The 14,029-nt window shown below is 34.0% G+C and overlaps 1 protein-coding gene across 5 annotated transcripts in view; it reads left to right on the top strand.

Moving 5' to 3' along the window:
• The window catches only part of CEP290 (centrosomal protein 290), a 51,712-nt gene extending 37,736 nt beyond the window's left edge, over positions 1–13,976 (top strand). For 3 of the 5 annotated variants that reach the window (XM_050323766.1, XM_050323765.1, XM_050323764.1), the window contains 14 exons: positions 232–377; positions 1,251–1,406; positions 1,981–2,104; positions 2,674–3,288; positions 4,371–4,505; positions 4,795–4,881; positions 5,959–6,123; positions 6,448–6,570; positions 6,870–7,030; positions 9,943–10,084; positions 11,663–11,736; positions 11,882–11,985; positions 12,831–12,916; positions 13,239–13,976. In XM_050323766.1, the coding sequence (XP_050179723.1) occupies positions 232–377; positions 1,251–1,406; positions 1,981–2,104; positions 2,674–3,288; positions 4,371–4,505; positions 4,795–4,881; positions 5,959–6,123; positions 6,448–6,570; positions 6,870–7,030; positions 9,943–10,084; positions 11,663–11,736; positions 11,882–11,985; positions 12,831–12,916; positions 13,239–13,427 (2,307 nt within the window). In that variant the 3' untranslated portion in view covers positions 13,428–13,976. The remainder of the gene's footprint in view (positions 1–231; positions 378–1,250; positions 1,407–1,980; positions 2,105–2,673; positions 3,289–4,370; positions 4,506–4,794; positions 4,882–5,958; positions 6,124–6,447; positions 6,571–6,869; positions 7,031–9,942; positions 10,085–11,662; positions 11,737–11,881; positions 11,986–12,830; positions 12,917–13,238) is intronic. The other 2 variants (XM_050323769.1, XM_050323767.1) reach the window with 1 other exon arrangement.
• Positions 13,977–14,029: the final 53 nt, after the last annotated feature.

Genomic DNA, 14,029 nt, shown 5'->3' with positions numbered 1-14,029 from the left:
AGGAAGAATTTGGTAACAGCATTAAACTGCATTAGCTTTATACACCTTACACAGCATATCCAGCCAAACCTGCTATTTAGCTGTGGTAAATCATACATGCCTGATACAGCTTCCTGGTTTAAACTGATAAATAAGGAATATATTATTCTTAGTTTTCTAACGTGTTTGCTTGTTGTATTTTAAGAAAAAAAAATCAAAAGGATATATATAATTTGCTTATGTTCTTCACAGACCCCTAAGGAGGAAATAATTAGATGGGAAGAAGGTAAAAAATGGCAAATCAGAATGGAAGGACTGCGAAACAAACTAAGGGAAAAGGAAAAAGAGGCAGATGCTTTATCCAAACAGTTGAGTACATTGAAGGAAATTCATACAAAGTGAGTTGGTTTTAATCAATTCAGCTACGAAATGATGATGTAAGGGAAAGCCAAATATGTTTTCCATGTAATAATTATTGCAGTTTGTTACATTTATAAGATTGCTGGCGAGAATTTGACGTTGCTATTGAGATTAAAAGTATTAGTTAATTTTCAATCATCAGACTACTTAATCCTCTAATATCATTTCCCTTGTAGAAGCCAATAATCTTTATTAGAAATAACTGTATCAAAATAAAATGAATTTAAGTCCTTTATTATGCTTCCTGTCTTAGCATTCTGTTATTCTCAAAAAGTAAATAACAGCTTTAGGAAGACAGGCTTTTTCTCACCTGTGTGTTATTTAATCAGACTGCTAGGACTGGATACTGTGCTGCCGTTACATGTAAGTGCTACTGCAGTAGTGACCATTCTAGGCTTATGAGATGGAAGCCTTTTAAAAAAAAGCAACCACATATGCAAGCCCTCTGCAGATGTTATATTTACTTCACTACAGTGATAGCAGGGTTTTACTGATAAAAGATGCAGAACAGAAAGGAAACTCTGATAGTAATTGTAACTGTTGTTAAATGGTGGATTGAAACTACTTCAAAATAGCATTTATTCTTAGCAAGTCTTGCATGAATTTCACAGTGAACAAAGGCAAAACCAACAAGTGGTTTCTGACATGCATGATGTTCATTGTTTTTTAAGTTTGGGTTGTGTTTTTTTGGTAAAGCTTTAGTGTCTCTATGGCGACCTTATTGAAAAGAAAAGGGGGTCTGGTTCAGTGGGCAAACAAATTGCAAATGTGGATTCTTCAAGACAAGAAATATTTTCTCTAAAGAAAGTTAGCAAATAAATTTTTAAATGTAAGTTTACTGGACATTTCAGGATTGAAAAAGAGAAAATTGCTCTGCAGAAGAAACTGAAAACTACTGGTGTCACTGTTGACCGTGTTATTGGAGTAAGAGCCTCAGAAACTGAAAAAGAAGTGGAAGAACTAAGAAAACGGAATCTAGAGTTAGAAAATGAAGTTGCACACTTGAGGTGAGAGTCTTTTTAAAAGAATCTATAAAAAGCAAAAAATCTAAATTAGTAAAATATCTGTGTAATGAGGTGGTCTCTAATAGGCCATCTAATTCAGTAAGGAAAAAAACCAGACAGGAATTAAAAAAATTATTCTTTGAATCTGTGATGAGCAAACTTAAAACTATTTGTGAGCATTTTCAGAGAATATGCAGCATTGGTTCATTATTCTAAAAAGCTAAATTATATGAAAAACATACAGTTCCTATTGTGTAAAATTATAACTACAGTTTAGAGTTGGTGGAAGTTACTGAAACTGCTAAGTGCACTTAGGGAGTGTATTCCTAATCAGTGTATCCACTATCACAGTGGATAATGTATCTGAGTAGAAGAGGCTGTACATGTATGTATTGTACATTCACAGGTGTTAGTTTAAATAGTTTTTATGGCCAACATTGATGTAGAATAACTAGCTCAGTAATACTGGAAAATCCAACCTAGAAATCCAGAAGTTCATGGTGGTTTTACCTTAAGGGATGTTTTTCTGCATTAATTGCTTTTTGCATGTTTTGGCTTGACTCGTTTTTTGATGTAGAACACTGCAAGCAATCCCACGAGATTCTGTTGTAGAAGATTTACATTTCAAAAACCTATACCTCCAGGAAAAGCTTCATGCGTTGCAGAGACAATGCTCGAGAGAGACATTTTCAAGACCCTCAGTAAGTTAATAATATAACCATATTACCTAGAGGAAATGGAGCTACTTATCAAAATATTTGTTATCTACTTGGTATTCTGTGTCATTTCAGTGGTTTTATTCAAATGACAGTAATCTAGAACACGATACAAAATACTCAGCTCTTAGTGGTTTTAAAAGAACAAAAGAAACCTAAAAAAATCCCCCAACCCCCAAAACTTACAGTTTCAGTGTTCTACAGGTAGATAGACCCTGAAATATTCAGTATCTTAGTATATGTGGAGAAAGAAGGAAAATGTATTTTTAAATATGAGTCTGCAACTGAGAGACTACTTTTATATTACATATTGATTGAAAATTTAGGATGCACAGAATTTGGGGAAACACTGAGCTGCATTTCAGTTACATTAGGTGTTTTTGTTGTGCTTTGATTTGTACAAGGTTCATTATATTGCAAGCTTTGCATTATTAAGTTACCTTAATCTTTCAAGAATAGACTTAACAGTACATTCTAGTTTTCTTTATTTCCTGTTTTATTTTACTGTGTTCTGCTTTTTTTTCATGCTTCACTCTATCTTCAACTTGAATCAGAGTACATGTGACCAAACTGAACTGACCAAGTCTGTTCCTATCACTGTCAGTAAACAAAAGTATCTGAATTTCCTTCAAAAGAAATCTATTTCAAATAGGGATGAAATGAATCATCAAGCTAATAATAGCATTGCTAATGGCAATGAAATAGATGAGGAAGCACACACACAAACCTGCATCATGCATAATGAAGACCAGGAGGCTACTGTACATGCAAGCACAGAAGTGTCTCCTGAACAGCAGCCTGAAGATAGTGAGAAATGGAAGGACACAGATATTTCTACAGAAGTACTGGAAAACAAAAATATAGCTGAATATGATAAAGAGAACTGTAGTGAAAAAGAAGAAAATATGACCCAGCCTGAAAGGGGAAAAAGTAATGAGGAATGTGAAGAAGAGGAGAGCAAGCAAGAAATCTTCAAACAGTCAAATGTGGATGAAGAAGAAGATGTAGAAGAGCCTGATACTGACAGAATGAGCTGCAATCAGTCTGATTCAGGGAAAATTTCTACTCAAGCTAATGACTGTGAAGCAGACAAAATAAATGTGAATAATGAAATGAATCAACACACTGCAGAGAATAAACATGAAAATTACCAAAGCTGTACAGAAAAGGTTGAAACAACCTCAGAATTTTGTGAAATGCCCGAGGTTTGATACTGTAGTGTCCCCCTAGCATTTGGGGGGTATAAATGATAAAGAAATAGAGTAGAATAGTTTGATCTTGGTAAAGCCATGCTCTCCTATGCATGGTCTGCAGGGATATTGAAGTCTAGTCATCAAGTGATCCATAAAGCAAACCTTGTACTTTCATGATAGGCATGCATGACAACTCACAAGTAAGCTACTGTCAATACTAAAATTTTGATCCAGAGAGTTTACAAAAAACACCAATGATACATGCAGATAGCTGATGACCTCCATTCTTTAGGAGACTTATTTTGTCTTCTTACTTACACTGAGAAAAAAATATGTTTTATTGAAGCAAATACTTTATTTGTGTTATTACTGATAAAGTAATGAATCATACAGTTAATTCCATAATTACATAAGTGAAGAACACTGATTATTGTATCATTAAAAGGTTTTACTCTTCACTAGTCAGGCAAAATAATTTACCATATAGTTACAATTTAAATTGGCAATATAGAACATGCAAAGCACTCTTCACATAATAGAAATTAATAGCCTCCATGGATAAAGACTTCAGATTGTAGGAAATAACAAACTAAGAACAAGAGTTACATACTTCTGTTCCTGACTTGCTCTGTGATCCATTTGACATAACTGAGATGTCTTATGACATATTTACTAGTTAAAAAACTATCAGAATATATCCTTAAAATTAAATGCTGTACCCAGGAACCATGTCACAACTTAATACACTCAGTAGCATTTTTTGTCTTTTAGATTTTGAAATTTATTTCTACCCAATAGTTTAAGAGTTAATTTTGGTTTGACGAAGTTTTTACTGGTTTATACTGATTTGTGAACTTCCCTTAACAGTTAAGCAAGTTTAGGAAATGTAAGAAGTATTAAAGTAAAAGCAGATTAGATCAAAACTGGTGATAATACCATCTTGTTTTATTTCTGTGAAAAATACTAATTATCTGTTGCTTTTAATCAGCTAGAACTGATAGTTGTATTGAATTAGTGCATTACCTGTTAATAATTTTTTTCCCTTCTCTTTTCTCAAGACATCAGGAATAGGGTCAAGTGATCAGTATCGAAGAGAACAAGAAGTTTTAAAGGAAAATCTAAGATTGTCATCTGAAAATGTTGAGCTAAGATTCCAGCTAGAGCAGGCCAATAAAGATTTACCAAGACTAAAGGTAACATCTTTTTACCTTAATCCCCTTTACTCTGACACAGGTTAGGTAATTGCTTCAAAAGAAATGGATATTTTTCTACACATAATGTAAGTTTTTCATGTTTTTACAGAAGTTGAGAAGGTTGAATTGCTGGTAGAAATGATAGAAAAGATCATTGATATGGGAAAGTGCTTTCTCTTAAATTTTTCAAAGTTAACCAATTGAAATACCAGTTGTAATTTTGTTTACCAAATGTTCACCTCAATTTGAGATCTAATTAAATTGTTTATTACTTTTTTTTTTTTGGTAGGACCAAGTAGATGACTTAAAAGAAATGTGTGAACTTCTCAAAAAAGAGAAAGCAGATATTGAACGAAAGCTGGGCAACGTTAGAGGGGTGAGTACTATATCAGCATTTTCATCATAATTAAATGAGAATGAAAAGAAAAAGCTCAAAGTTTTATTGAAGCTAAATTACTTGCAATCAACCAAAAGTGAATATTAATTGTTCTTTTTTATTTTATTGATAAACTGCTATAATAAATTAACGAAATCAAGTTAACAGGATCATTAGAAGGACTACAGCTTCACTTAAATATATGGACTATCATGGCCTTATTTTATTGTAGAGAAGAAAAATAAGTAATTTTTACTTCTGAGACTTGGTTGCTATACAGATTTATGTGGAGCTCCAGGGAGTAAAATCTTCCCCATTTTACACTGTACTACGCTCCTTTCTTAGAAAGAAAAGGAGGTACCTCATGGGCCTAGAACTAGAGGCAGCATCTTTAAATTATTATTGCTGAGGAAATCACTACAAAGATGATGAAAAATACATGGTTTTGAAGACTTTAACAACTTTTCTAACTCATCGATTAATGTAGTGAAAGAAGAAAAATGGAGAAATTACAAGATTTTTCCTCACATTTATTTATTTATCATTCTGCAAGAAGAATATATGCCTTTGGAAAGGGAGATCTATGCTTTAAAATGTAGTTCTCCTGTCACTTTAATTGAGCAGAAGTAGGGTTGCTAAAAAACAGCCCTCTTTTCGTCCCTTGAGCTCCTAGCCATTCTTCCCCTCCACTCCTCCCAACAGTATTAGCATTTAAACAATTGCACAGTCTGTTGGACTGAGGAATTGTTCTATAAGAAAAGCTAAAAGTTCTTTACTTTCCTAATGTTTCAGTTTAGCTCATAAAGTACAGCAGATTTTGAGACTTAACTGCAGCTTTCTTGGGTAACATATAAAATGCAGGAGCTGATACGTTGACTTTGAGGGTGAATATATTATTAGACATTTTGGGGAGCTAAGCATGCAGAAAATTCTAGGGTTCAAGTTATACCAAAATAACGCATCATATTTTTATGAGTTGCAATGGGAAAATAAACAATTAAGTAAGATTTAGAGTATCTTAGAATGTTAAGATGAACCATTTGCTTACTTTTGCTTTATTTCCCCCCCTCTCTATAGGCTGGCAGAAGTGGAAAGACAGTCCCAGAATTGGAAAAAACTATTGGTTTGATGAAAAAGGTCGTAGAGAGACTCCAAAGAGAAAATGAAGAACTGAAGAAAGCACCAGCTGTGGTTTCTAATGAGAAATTACTTGGTCTTCAACAGGAAAATGATGGGCTAAAGGTACTGAATTATCTCCAGTGACTGTATTTAGGTAACAGTTTATATGCAAGGTAGTAAAAAAATGGAGCAGCAAGCCTGGTGTTGATATTGATTGGCACAAGTGTTTTAAAAATATTAAATGTATAGAACAGAAAAGCAGAACTTAATTTTCGCATAACATATTGAATGATTTAAGGTTGGTTGTACCTTAAGAATATATTTTAATTATTTGATGGAATGTTTATTGTGCTAGGTAGCTGTAACTATGCTGTGATTTAAAAATTGAAATCTGAAATTTTCTACTAAGCAATTGATATGTGCTTTAACAAACTGTTTGATATTTAGTCTGAAATGGAAAAAATGAAACGTGATCTGGGTGGCCAGCTGAGTCTGCATTTTGAATCTAAAACCAAAGGAATGGAAAAAGTCATTGCTGAAAACGACAGACTGCGTAAAGAACTGAAGAAGGTACAGTCACTGTAATGCATCTCTTCATTCCACTAGTTGTGGCAAGTATATAAATACATGCCTTTTTTTTTATTTTTTAGTGGTTGATATAGCACTGATGTTGCTATGACAGATTTTTTCATTATATGTAGAGAGGAGATATCCAAGGACTAGGCCAAGACAGAATTCAGAAGTTGTAGTGCTAGTAATCTTGGATGCAGTTTTCCTCTAAATCAGCCTATCTCACTATCATTTTAAATGATATTGTGTTTCATGTGAGGTTAAGTATTCTATAAACATTTGCTTTTACTGAACAACAGGAAGCTGACAATGGAGAGAAGTTACGAATAGCGAAGAATAACTTGGAGATATTAAATGAGAAGTTAACTGTACAGCTGGAAGAAACCATTAAGAAGCTAAATTTGGCTGAGAGCCAACTTGATGGAGCTGACAGCAAAAGCTGGAAGTCCATTGTAACAAGGTAGGAATTAAGAATGTAGTAAGGAAAATAAACACAGGGTTAAATCCTCTTTAAATACTAACAAATAAATTACTCTTTTATAATTTTTCATCCCTCTTTTGAAGATAGTTTTATATTATCCATAATTTATTTTCTGGTTCTATATTAATATATAGAATCAGTATACAGATCTCTGATAGGAATCCAGCAGAGATTTAGTGTCCTTAAATACTGGCCTTGTTAGCTGTTTCCTCTATATAGAAGCCAGTTATTTATCTCCATTCTTCAGATCAGCTCTGGAGCTCTGGATAGTTCAGGTGAAGGAAGTATTCTGTGTTCGCTGCTGCTTAAACATATTGTATTTTTGCTTTGTGCAATGTCAGCATTTCTGCTGAACACAGAAAGTATTTCAATAATTTACTGCATGAACAAAAATCTGAAACAAAAAATTGAAACCAGAAACCTGCATTTTCCAATTTGGTGGATTTGAATCTACCCTTAACCATATGAATGTGCAGGGGTTGTGTTAGAAAAGCAACTGTGATTTCTATAGTCTTCGGGACATGCAGGCACAGCAGATCATTCCTGTGTAGGATCGTCTGTAGGCCCAGAATTGCAGTCAGCCAGTTGATTCTGCTTCCGTAGAAGGGAGAAAAACTGAGATCAGCAGTATCTTTTCCAGTATATAAAATGAGATTTGAGAATCCCCATTTCTAGATTTTTAGATAAAAGACTTGGAAATCAGCATCAAAATAAAATTTTGTTTGCTAATACTAGTAAATATGAACAATTCTTTAGCAATAAGTTATCTGAAAGTTACTTATCACTTGTATCACACAATGTGGAGCAAACTAAAAAAAAGTTTTATGATCGTATGCCTAAGTTGTAAAGCAGAATTACTTTTTAATTTATCTTTACTTCCACAATCAGTGGAATTACATGCTTTTTCTGTGACAACCTACTTACACAGGCTAGAGATCTTAACTCTAGAGCCTGGACAACTCTAATTCCATTCCTTCTTTTCTAGAAGCAAGCTCTTTTGCTCTGTGGTTTGTGGTTTGCTTACAGATATGATTTTGGCAAATAGTCACTTCAAAACACTGTTCAGTCCAAAAAGTGTTACTATTAAACCTTTTTCATTAGTAAGTTGTGACTAGAAGAAAAATGCTAGTTATACATCACACCAACATGTTTAATAATTAACAGATTGATATAGGATACATTATATATATCAAGATACATTCACATGAAATATGCTCATGATTCATCAGTGTGGACAAGGAAGGAGAATTCTGCCCTTCTTAAGGCAAGTTTTTAGTTGGATATCATCTCTTGTACTGCTGGACCTCAGAAAAGGACAAAAGAAATGTAACAATGCTTCTGCTATTAAGAGAAATAAGCAGCCTGTGTCCTGCATAACAGATCAGATTTTTGGTAAAAAATCCTTAGGTCTGGACTCCTGTATGTGAAATAAGATGATGTACTGCAAAAATACTCTTGAATAGTTGTAAACAGAAGTGAGGTATCTACAGAAGAAGGAATCTACAAAATCAGAACCTCTGACAGTAATCTTATTAGGGCAGAAAATCAGCTGGACAGGAGAGAGACTTGTGTGATTTCATCTTAGGTCAGATCACTGTTGATATCCAAGATTTTACCCACTTGTGTCTTGCACTCCCACGGGATCTCTTGGGTGAGTTCCAGTGCTTCTCTGACATACTTCTGACATACTGCTGAGCCATTTTGTTTCACTGAGACTTCAGAAAACCATTCCTTTTTTTTAACTTTTCTGCAATCTATTTAATGAGGTAAAATGCCTCTATGCAAGGTCATATTTAGCATAAGGAAGGTGGGCAAAATTGGCTGCTGACCACAGGCAAAAGACATGAACATGCAGTGAGGATGGTTAGACCCTTAACAGCTAGTGTATAGGCTCAGTAGTTTATTAATACAGTTATTGTTTTAGTTCTTCACTTCTTTGGAAGAACATTTCTACTTAGTCCTATTTAGTTGATAGAGATATGTAGCTCTGTATAGACAGCTGTAAAATACATGGTTGTGCTAACTGTAGTTGCCTTTTTCAGGTTGTGAATAAAATCTTTTATGTGCATTTAATTTAACATGAATGTAAAGTAAGTTAATAACATTAAGAAATTACTAATCCAGAGGAGCTGCTTGAGGCACTTTAACATGCAATCCACCTCCCCAGCACATGTTCCAAAGCACGTATGTGGTAACAAAAAGTATTCAATAGGGCAAAGAGGTGTCGTCCAAGGGACCCTTCAGAAGGCTCTTTGACATGGAGCAAAATGTTTGCTATCTGATAATCACTTCAGATGGGAGACTGGACTACATGATCTCCAGAGACACCTTCCAACATTTTGGATTCTACACAAACCTTTTTGTAGCCTTGTACAGCTGAAAGCAAAACGGACTCATTCTCAGACTTCTGTTAATACAGGGTAAACTAATTTATTGTAGAACAGTTTTGCCCTTGGAGTCTTCATCTTCTGCATCTGTATTAGCCCTTTTCTTGGTAAATATTTTCCATAAATTATTAAAAATACTGCCAAAGGTACAACACTGAAGTAAGACCCAACCAGTGTACGCACTGCATCAATAACAGGCATCCTTTTAGCAGGAAGTAGTTTAGGGTTTATGTGCAATAGCATGAAAAGATTCCCATCACCCCTTAATAAAATGTAGACACAAAGAAAGATCCACAGAAGTGTAATATCTGGAAAAGCCTTTATTCTGAGATTAAATATGTATTTTTCATTATGCTTCTTTCAGCACACTGTATTTATAAGACCAGTAATTATTTTCAAGGCCAATGCCCCAAGCGTATTTTAGGGTATATTTTATGGTATTTATTCTCGTAAAGATATTTAAATCTCTTTTTCTGTTCTTTTTCTAAATAAAACTACTACCAGGATGCATGAAACTAAGTTGAAGGAAATGGAAATGGATATTGCTAAAAAAAACCAAAGCATTGCTGACCTTAAACGGCTGCTTCAGGAAGCAAGAGAACGTGAACAAAATGCTGATAAAAATTTACAAGATTTAAAAGAACAAGTGAGTAAAATTTAGCCAGATGACTCTGAGAATAGAATGCTTACTATTCATTTATGTCTTTCTAATGTCCATAGTGGCAGAATAGTTATTTTTTCTCTAATCCTCTTACACTTTTTTCGTAGTTGCTTCAAATATATTTACATATTTTAGCCAATTAATGATGTTTACCACATATTATCAATATATATTCTTGACTTGCAGCCTTAGGGGGAAACTATGTTTTTCTGCTATGTTCTTCTGTAGGCCTTTTTTTACTATAGTTTCACTGATCACATGAAAGCCTGTAAGTACAGATACTTCAAATGGTCTTAAAATCTTTCAAGCTTGTTCTGTAGAATAAGTTTGCTGCAGGGACTTCTCTATTCCTTCCAGGTTTTCAGGGGAGCAGTGGGAGATTGACTTAGGCATCCTAAATGGGATCTTGATTTGTTTCCAACACGGCCTCTTAAAGACATGTAGCCTCTCATAAGTCTTTCAAATACTATTTAATGTGTGGAAGAGTTGATGAATTTTAAAACTCAGGTACCTTTCAAAAGATGTACCACATTGTGGCTTTTAAGTACTTCAGAGATGCAGTCCTAGGACTATTCACCTAGGTCAGCTTGCATCTTCTCATTTATTAATATGTATGTGGTTTCTTCCCCACACTGTACAATGGTCTCGTACTGGCCATTTTCAGTGTAAGGTATCAAATACAAAACTTACAGTGTGGGAATTCATATGTATATTATGTAATAAAGTAGATTACATAAATTCAATAAATAGAAATTGGAATTGATTCCTGAAAAAATAAACATTTGGTTAATTGTTGCTTTGTTTCCCTTTTCTATAATGTCAGTGCTATAAACATGAAGTGTATACCAGCAGCAAAATTAACTCAGAGATAAAAATCTTTCATTATGTGGTACCCAGATCCTTACCATTTTATGCAGAAACAGAACAAACATTAACAGTAACCTCATGAGGGTTCATAAATTGTCACTGCATTCATAAACTGCATATTATCTTCTATTTAGAACACTAATTTTTTTGCTTTGGCATCTTTACCAAAAGGCACTTCTAGAGGCTCGTTCCCGCTCTGGTCAGGGACCTATTCTAACTTAATGACTGCAGGTCATACCTAGTCAATGTACATTCATTTGGGTTTTCATATTATCTTTCAAAAGGAACTTGAACACCTAGGGATGCTGACAAGTACGTCAGTAGTATTTTTAAAGCACTTAACGATTTAGAGATATCACTTCCTTAAGCATATGAATAAATTATGCTGCTGTAGCTATGTGTCCAACTTTCTTTGTAAATCTAACTTCTGAATACTTTTTTCCTCATCCTTCATGAAGTATGTAGCAATGATCTATGGCTAACTTTGAAAAGGCTGCTGAGAATTAGCTTCATGGAAACTGTCAGTAGACGAACACTTGGTTTCTCTTTTTTTTTTGATAACCTAGTACTTGGTTACCATCTTTAGTATTATTTTCATTCCTTTTTTTTATCCTGGGTCCAAGAGAACTTTGTCTGAACTGCATTGTTCATGGATATTGTTTTGAAGACTAAAACTTCCTTAATTTTTCTTTTAAGATTAAGCTTCTCCAATACCTTCCTGAAGGTGCAGGGACAGAGCAAAGTCTCATCAGGGAACTCCAGCTTTTAAGGTAATGTACTTCTAAATAAATAAATACCTCAGCCAAAATACATGAAATAAGAATGACCAAGAAATGCCTATTGCAAATTTTTAGTTAAAGTCCTAATATATTTTAGTAATTTTAAAAAATTATTCTAAATTATTTTATATTCCAGAGTAACGAATAATCGATTAGAGGAAGAAAAAGCAGAACTAGTGCAGCAGATGGAGGATTATAAGCATCACAGACACACCTATACAAGTGAAGATCCGGCCGTTGGTAATAATTTTCAATACCTAAAATTAGGATCTTCCTCTATTTGGGGCCTAAAACTATTTTTACTTAATATGTTTGTGCAAAGTGATAATAAATATAAAGAATTATTTGATTTAGATTAATGCCAAAACAGTGTAAACTGGAGCAGACTAAGGCCTTGGATTTTTGAGTACATATACAAGGCTTCTGTAGAGAATTCTTAGTAAAGATCTCCATAATCAATTATCTTGAGCAAGAGACTGTAACCTTCGTATGACTTTTCCCCTCACAAGATGTGTAGTTCATGCCACCACTTGCTTTATTAGCCTCAAAAGACTATTTGTAAGATATCAGTCATTCACTAAAATATTCTTTTGCTTTGGGTTCCAAGCTGCTAAAGAATGAGTGCCTATTTCCAGATACCAGCTCTGTGAATAACTTAAGATTTAGCAGGCATCCACCCCATGGGAAAAGCAGAGCACTACAGAGCAGCACATTGCCATATGACTGGAAGAAAAAAAACAAAACAAATTAACCTTCTTGAAATTAAGAATAAGCATAACAAGATCCTGTTATTTCCAGACTTTCTGCACTTAATTCAGAAAGTGTACGCATCATATTTCTCAGAAGTGTGCTAAAACATACTGGGCCACTGGATTACTGCATTCAATCACAGGAACTAGACAACACTAATTTTTACAAGAACTAAGGAAAAGCCCAGATGACTTGAATTTTTGTGATCCCAGCTGGGTTTACACCCTTCAACTGTTTCAGTTTTCAGGAGATGCAAAACTACTCAAACAAGATTATTTGTGCTGTGGATATTCCTGACTTTAAATTTTATTAAAAAATCATCATTATTTTTACAGGACATAATGAAATTGTAGAGAAGGATAAAACAGCTGACCTCCAGGCACAGCTGAAAGCCCTAGAGCTGGAAAAACAGCAATTAAAGGTGAGTTGCAAGGATCATCCTAGGCAAGATAATGAGTGTATGATTAGCTAGAAATTATGGTTATATCTAGCTAATTATGGTTAGCTAGAAAGAGCCATTTAATATCTAAATTAATATTTAATGACCAAGTCAATTTCAAAACATTGTGTTTACAAAGCCTGTTTTGTTTTTAGAGAATGTGGTGTTTTATGGGTAGAGTTTGTCTCTAGATAACTTCCTTATTATCTCATCATTTAACCTCTCAAGACAAAGGCAAAAAAGCTGTTGTGCTATATTAACAAAGTTCTTGATAAAGGTGGTCCTCCTTCATTCTTTTCAATAGGAAGAGACAAAAAACCTGAGAAGAGAATTAGAAAACTATGACCCTTCCTTTTTTGAAGAACTTGAGGATCTGAAATATAACTATAATGAAGAAGTGAAAAAAAATATACTCTTAGAAGAGAAGTTGAAGCAGCTTTCTGAAGAGTTTGGCATTCAAGTGCGTAGTCCAGGCAACACAGCTGTTGATTAGGCTAGTGTTTAGTATTCTCAACGTTGATACAAAAAATAAATTCCATAGCAGTTACGTAATGCTCATTTGTATGTGATTATCTTGGAATAATACAAGTCTCTTAAAGTTACATTTGCACACACCTAAGAATGCAGAATTGAATTAGTCAACAGTTCATGGTCAGTATTTATATATACCAGTCAAAATAAAAGTGAGTTTTACCTCTCCTAGCTCTTTTGCAGTATCACATTTTATTTCAGAACAGTTAAATTGGGTAATACACAGGTTTCAGGTAAAGTTGAAACCTTGGGCTTATCCTAGAAGTTGAGAAACTCTTAAAATGTCAGCATACTTAGCTAAATGTGCTAAATTCTAGATTAATAGGAACAGATAATTTGCACTTGCTGTCTCATCTGACCATACTGTTTAACTCTGAACTCAGGGTCAGTATGTGGGATGTCTGTTTTTACATCCCTGGTTATTTTTACCTCAATTTAAAAAAACCCAAGAACAAAGAACTGAAAATTAAACTAAAGTATTTCAGCCAAACCAATGGTATTTTTGTACATAATTGATTTTTCATTTTGTATATTTTATATAGCTGGATGTATACTTTTATAGGA

The sequence above is a fragment of the Myiozetetes cayanensis genome, unplaced genomic scaffold (genome assembly GCF_022539395.1).
Source record: "Myiozetetes cayanensis isolate MyiCay16 unplaced genomic scaffold, myiCay2020 scf3, whole genome shotgun sequence".
Classification (NCBI taxonomy): Eukaryota; Metazoa; Chordata; class Aves; order Passeriformes; family Tyrannidae; genus Myiozetetes; species Myiozetetes cayanensis.
The sequence above is the reverse complement of the archived record's forward strand: the minus strand, read 5'-3'. Positions and strand labels throughout refer to the sequence as shown.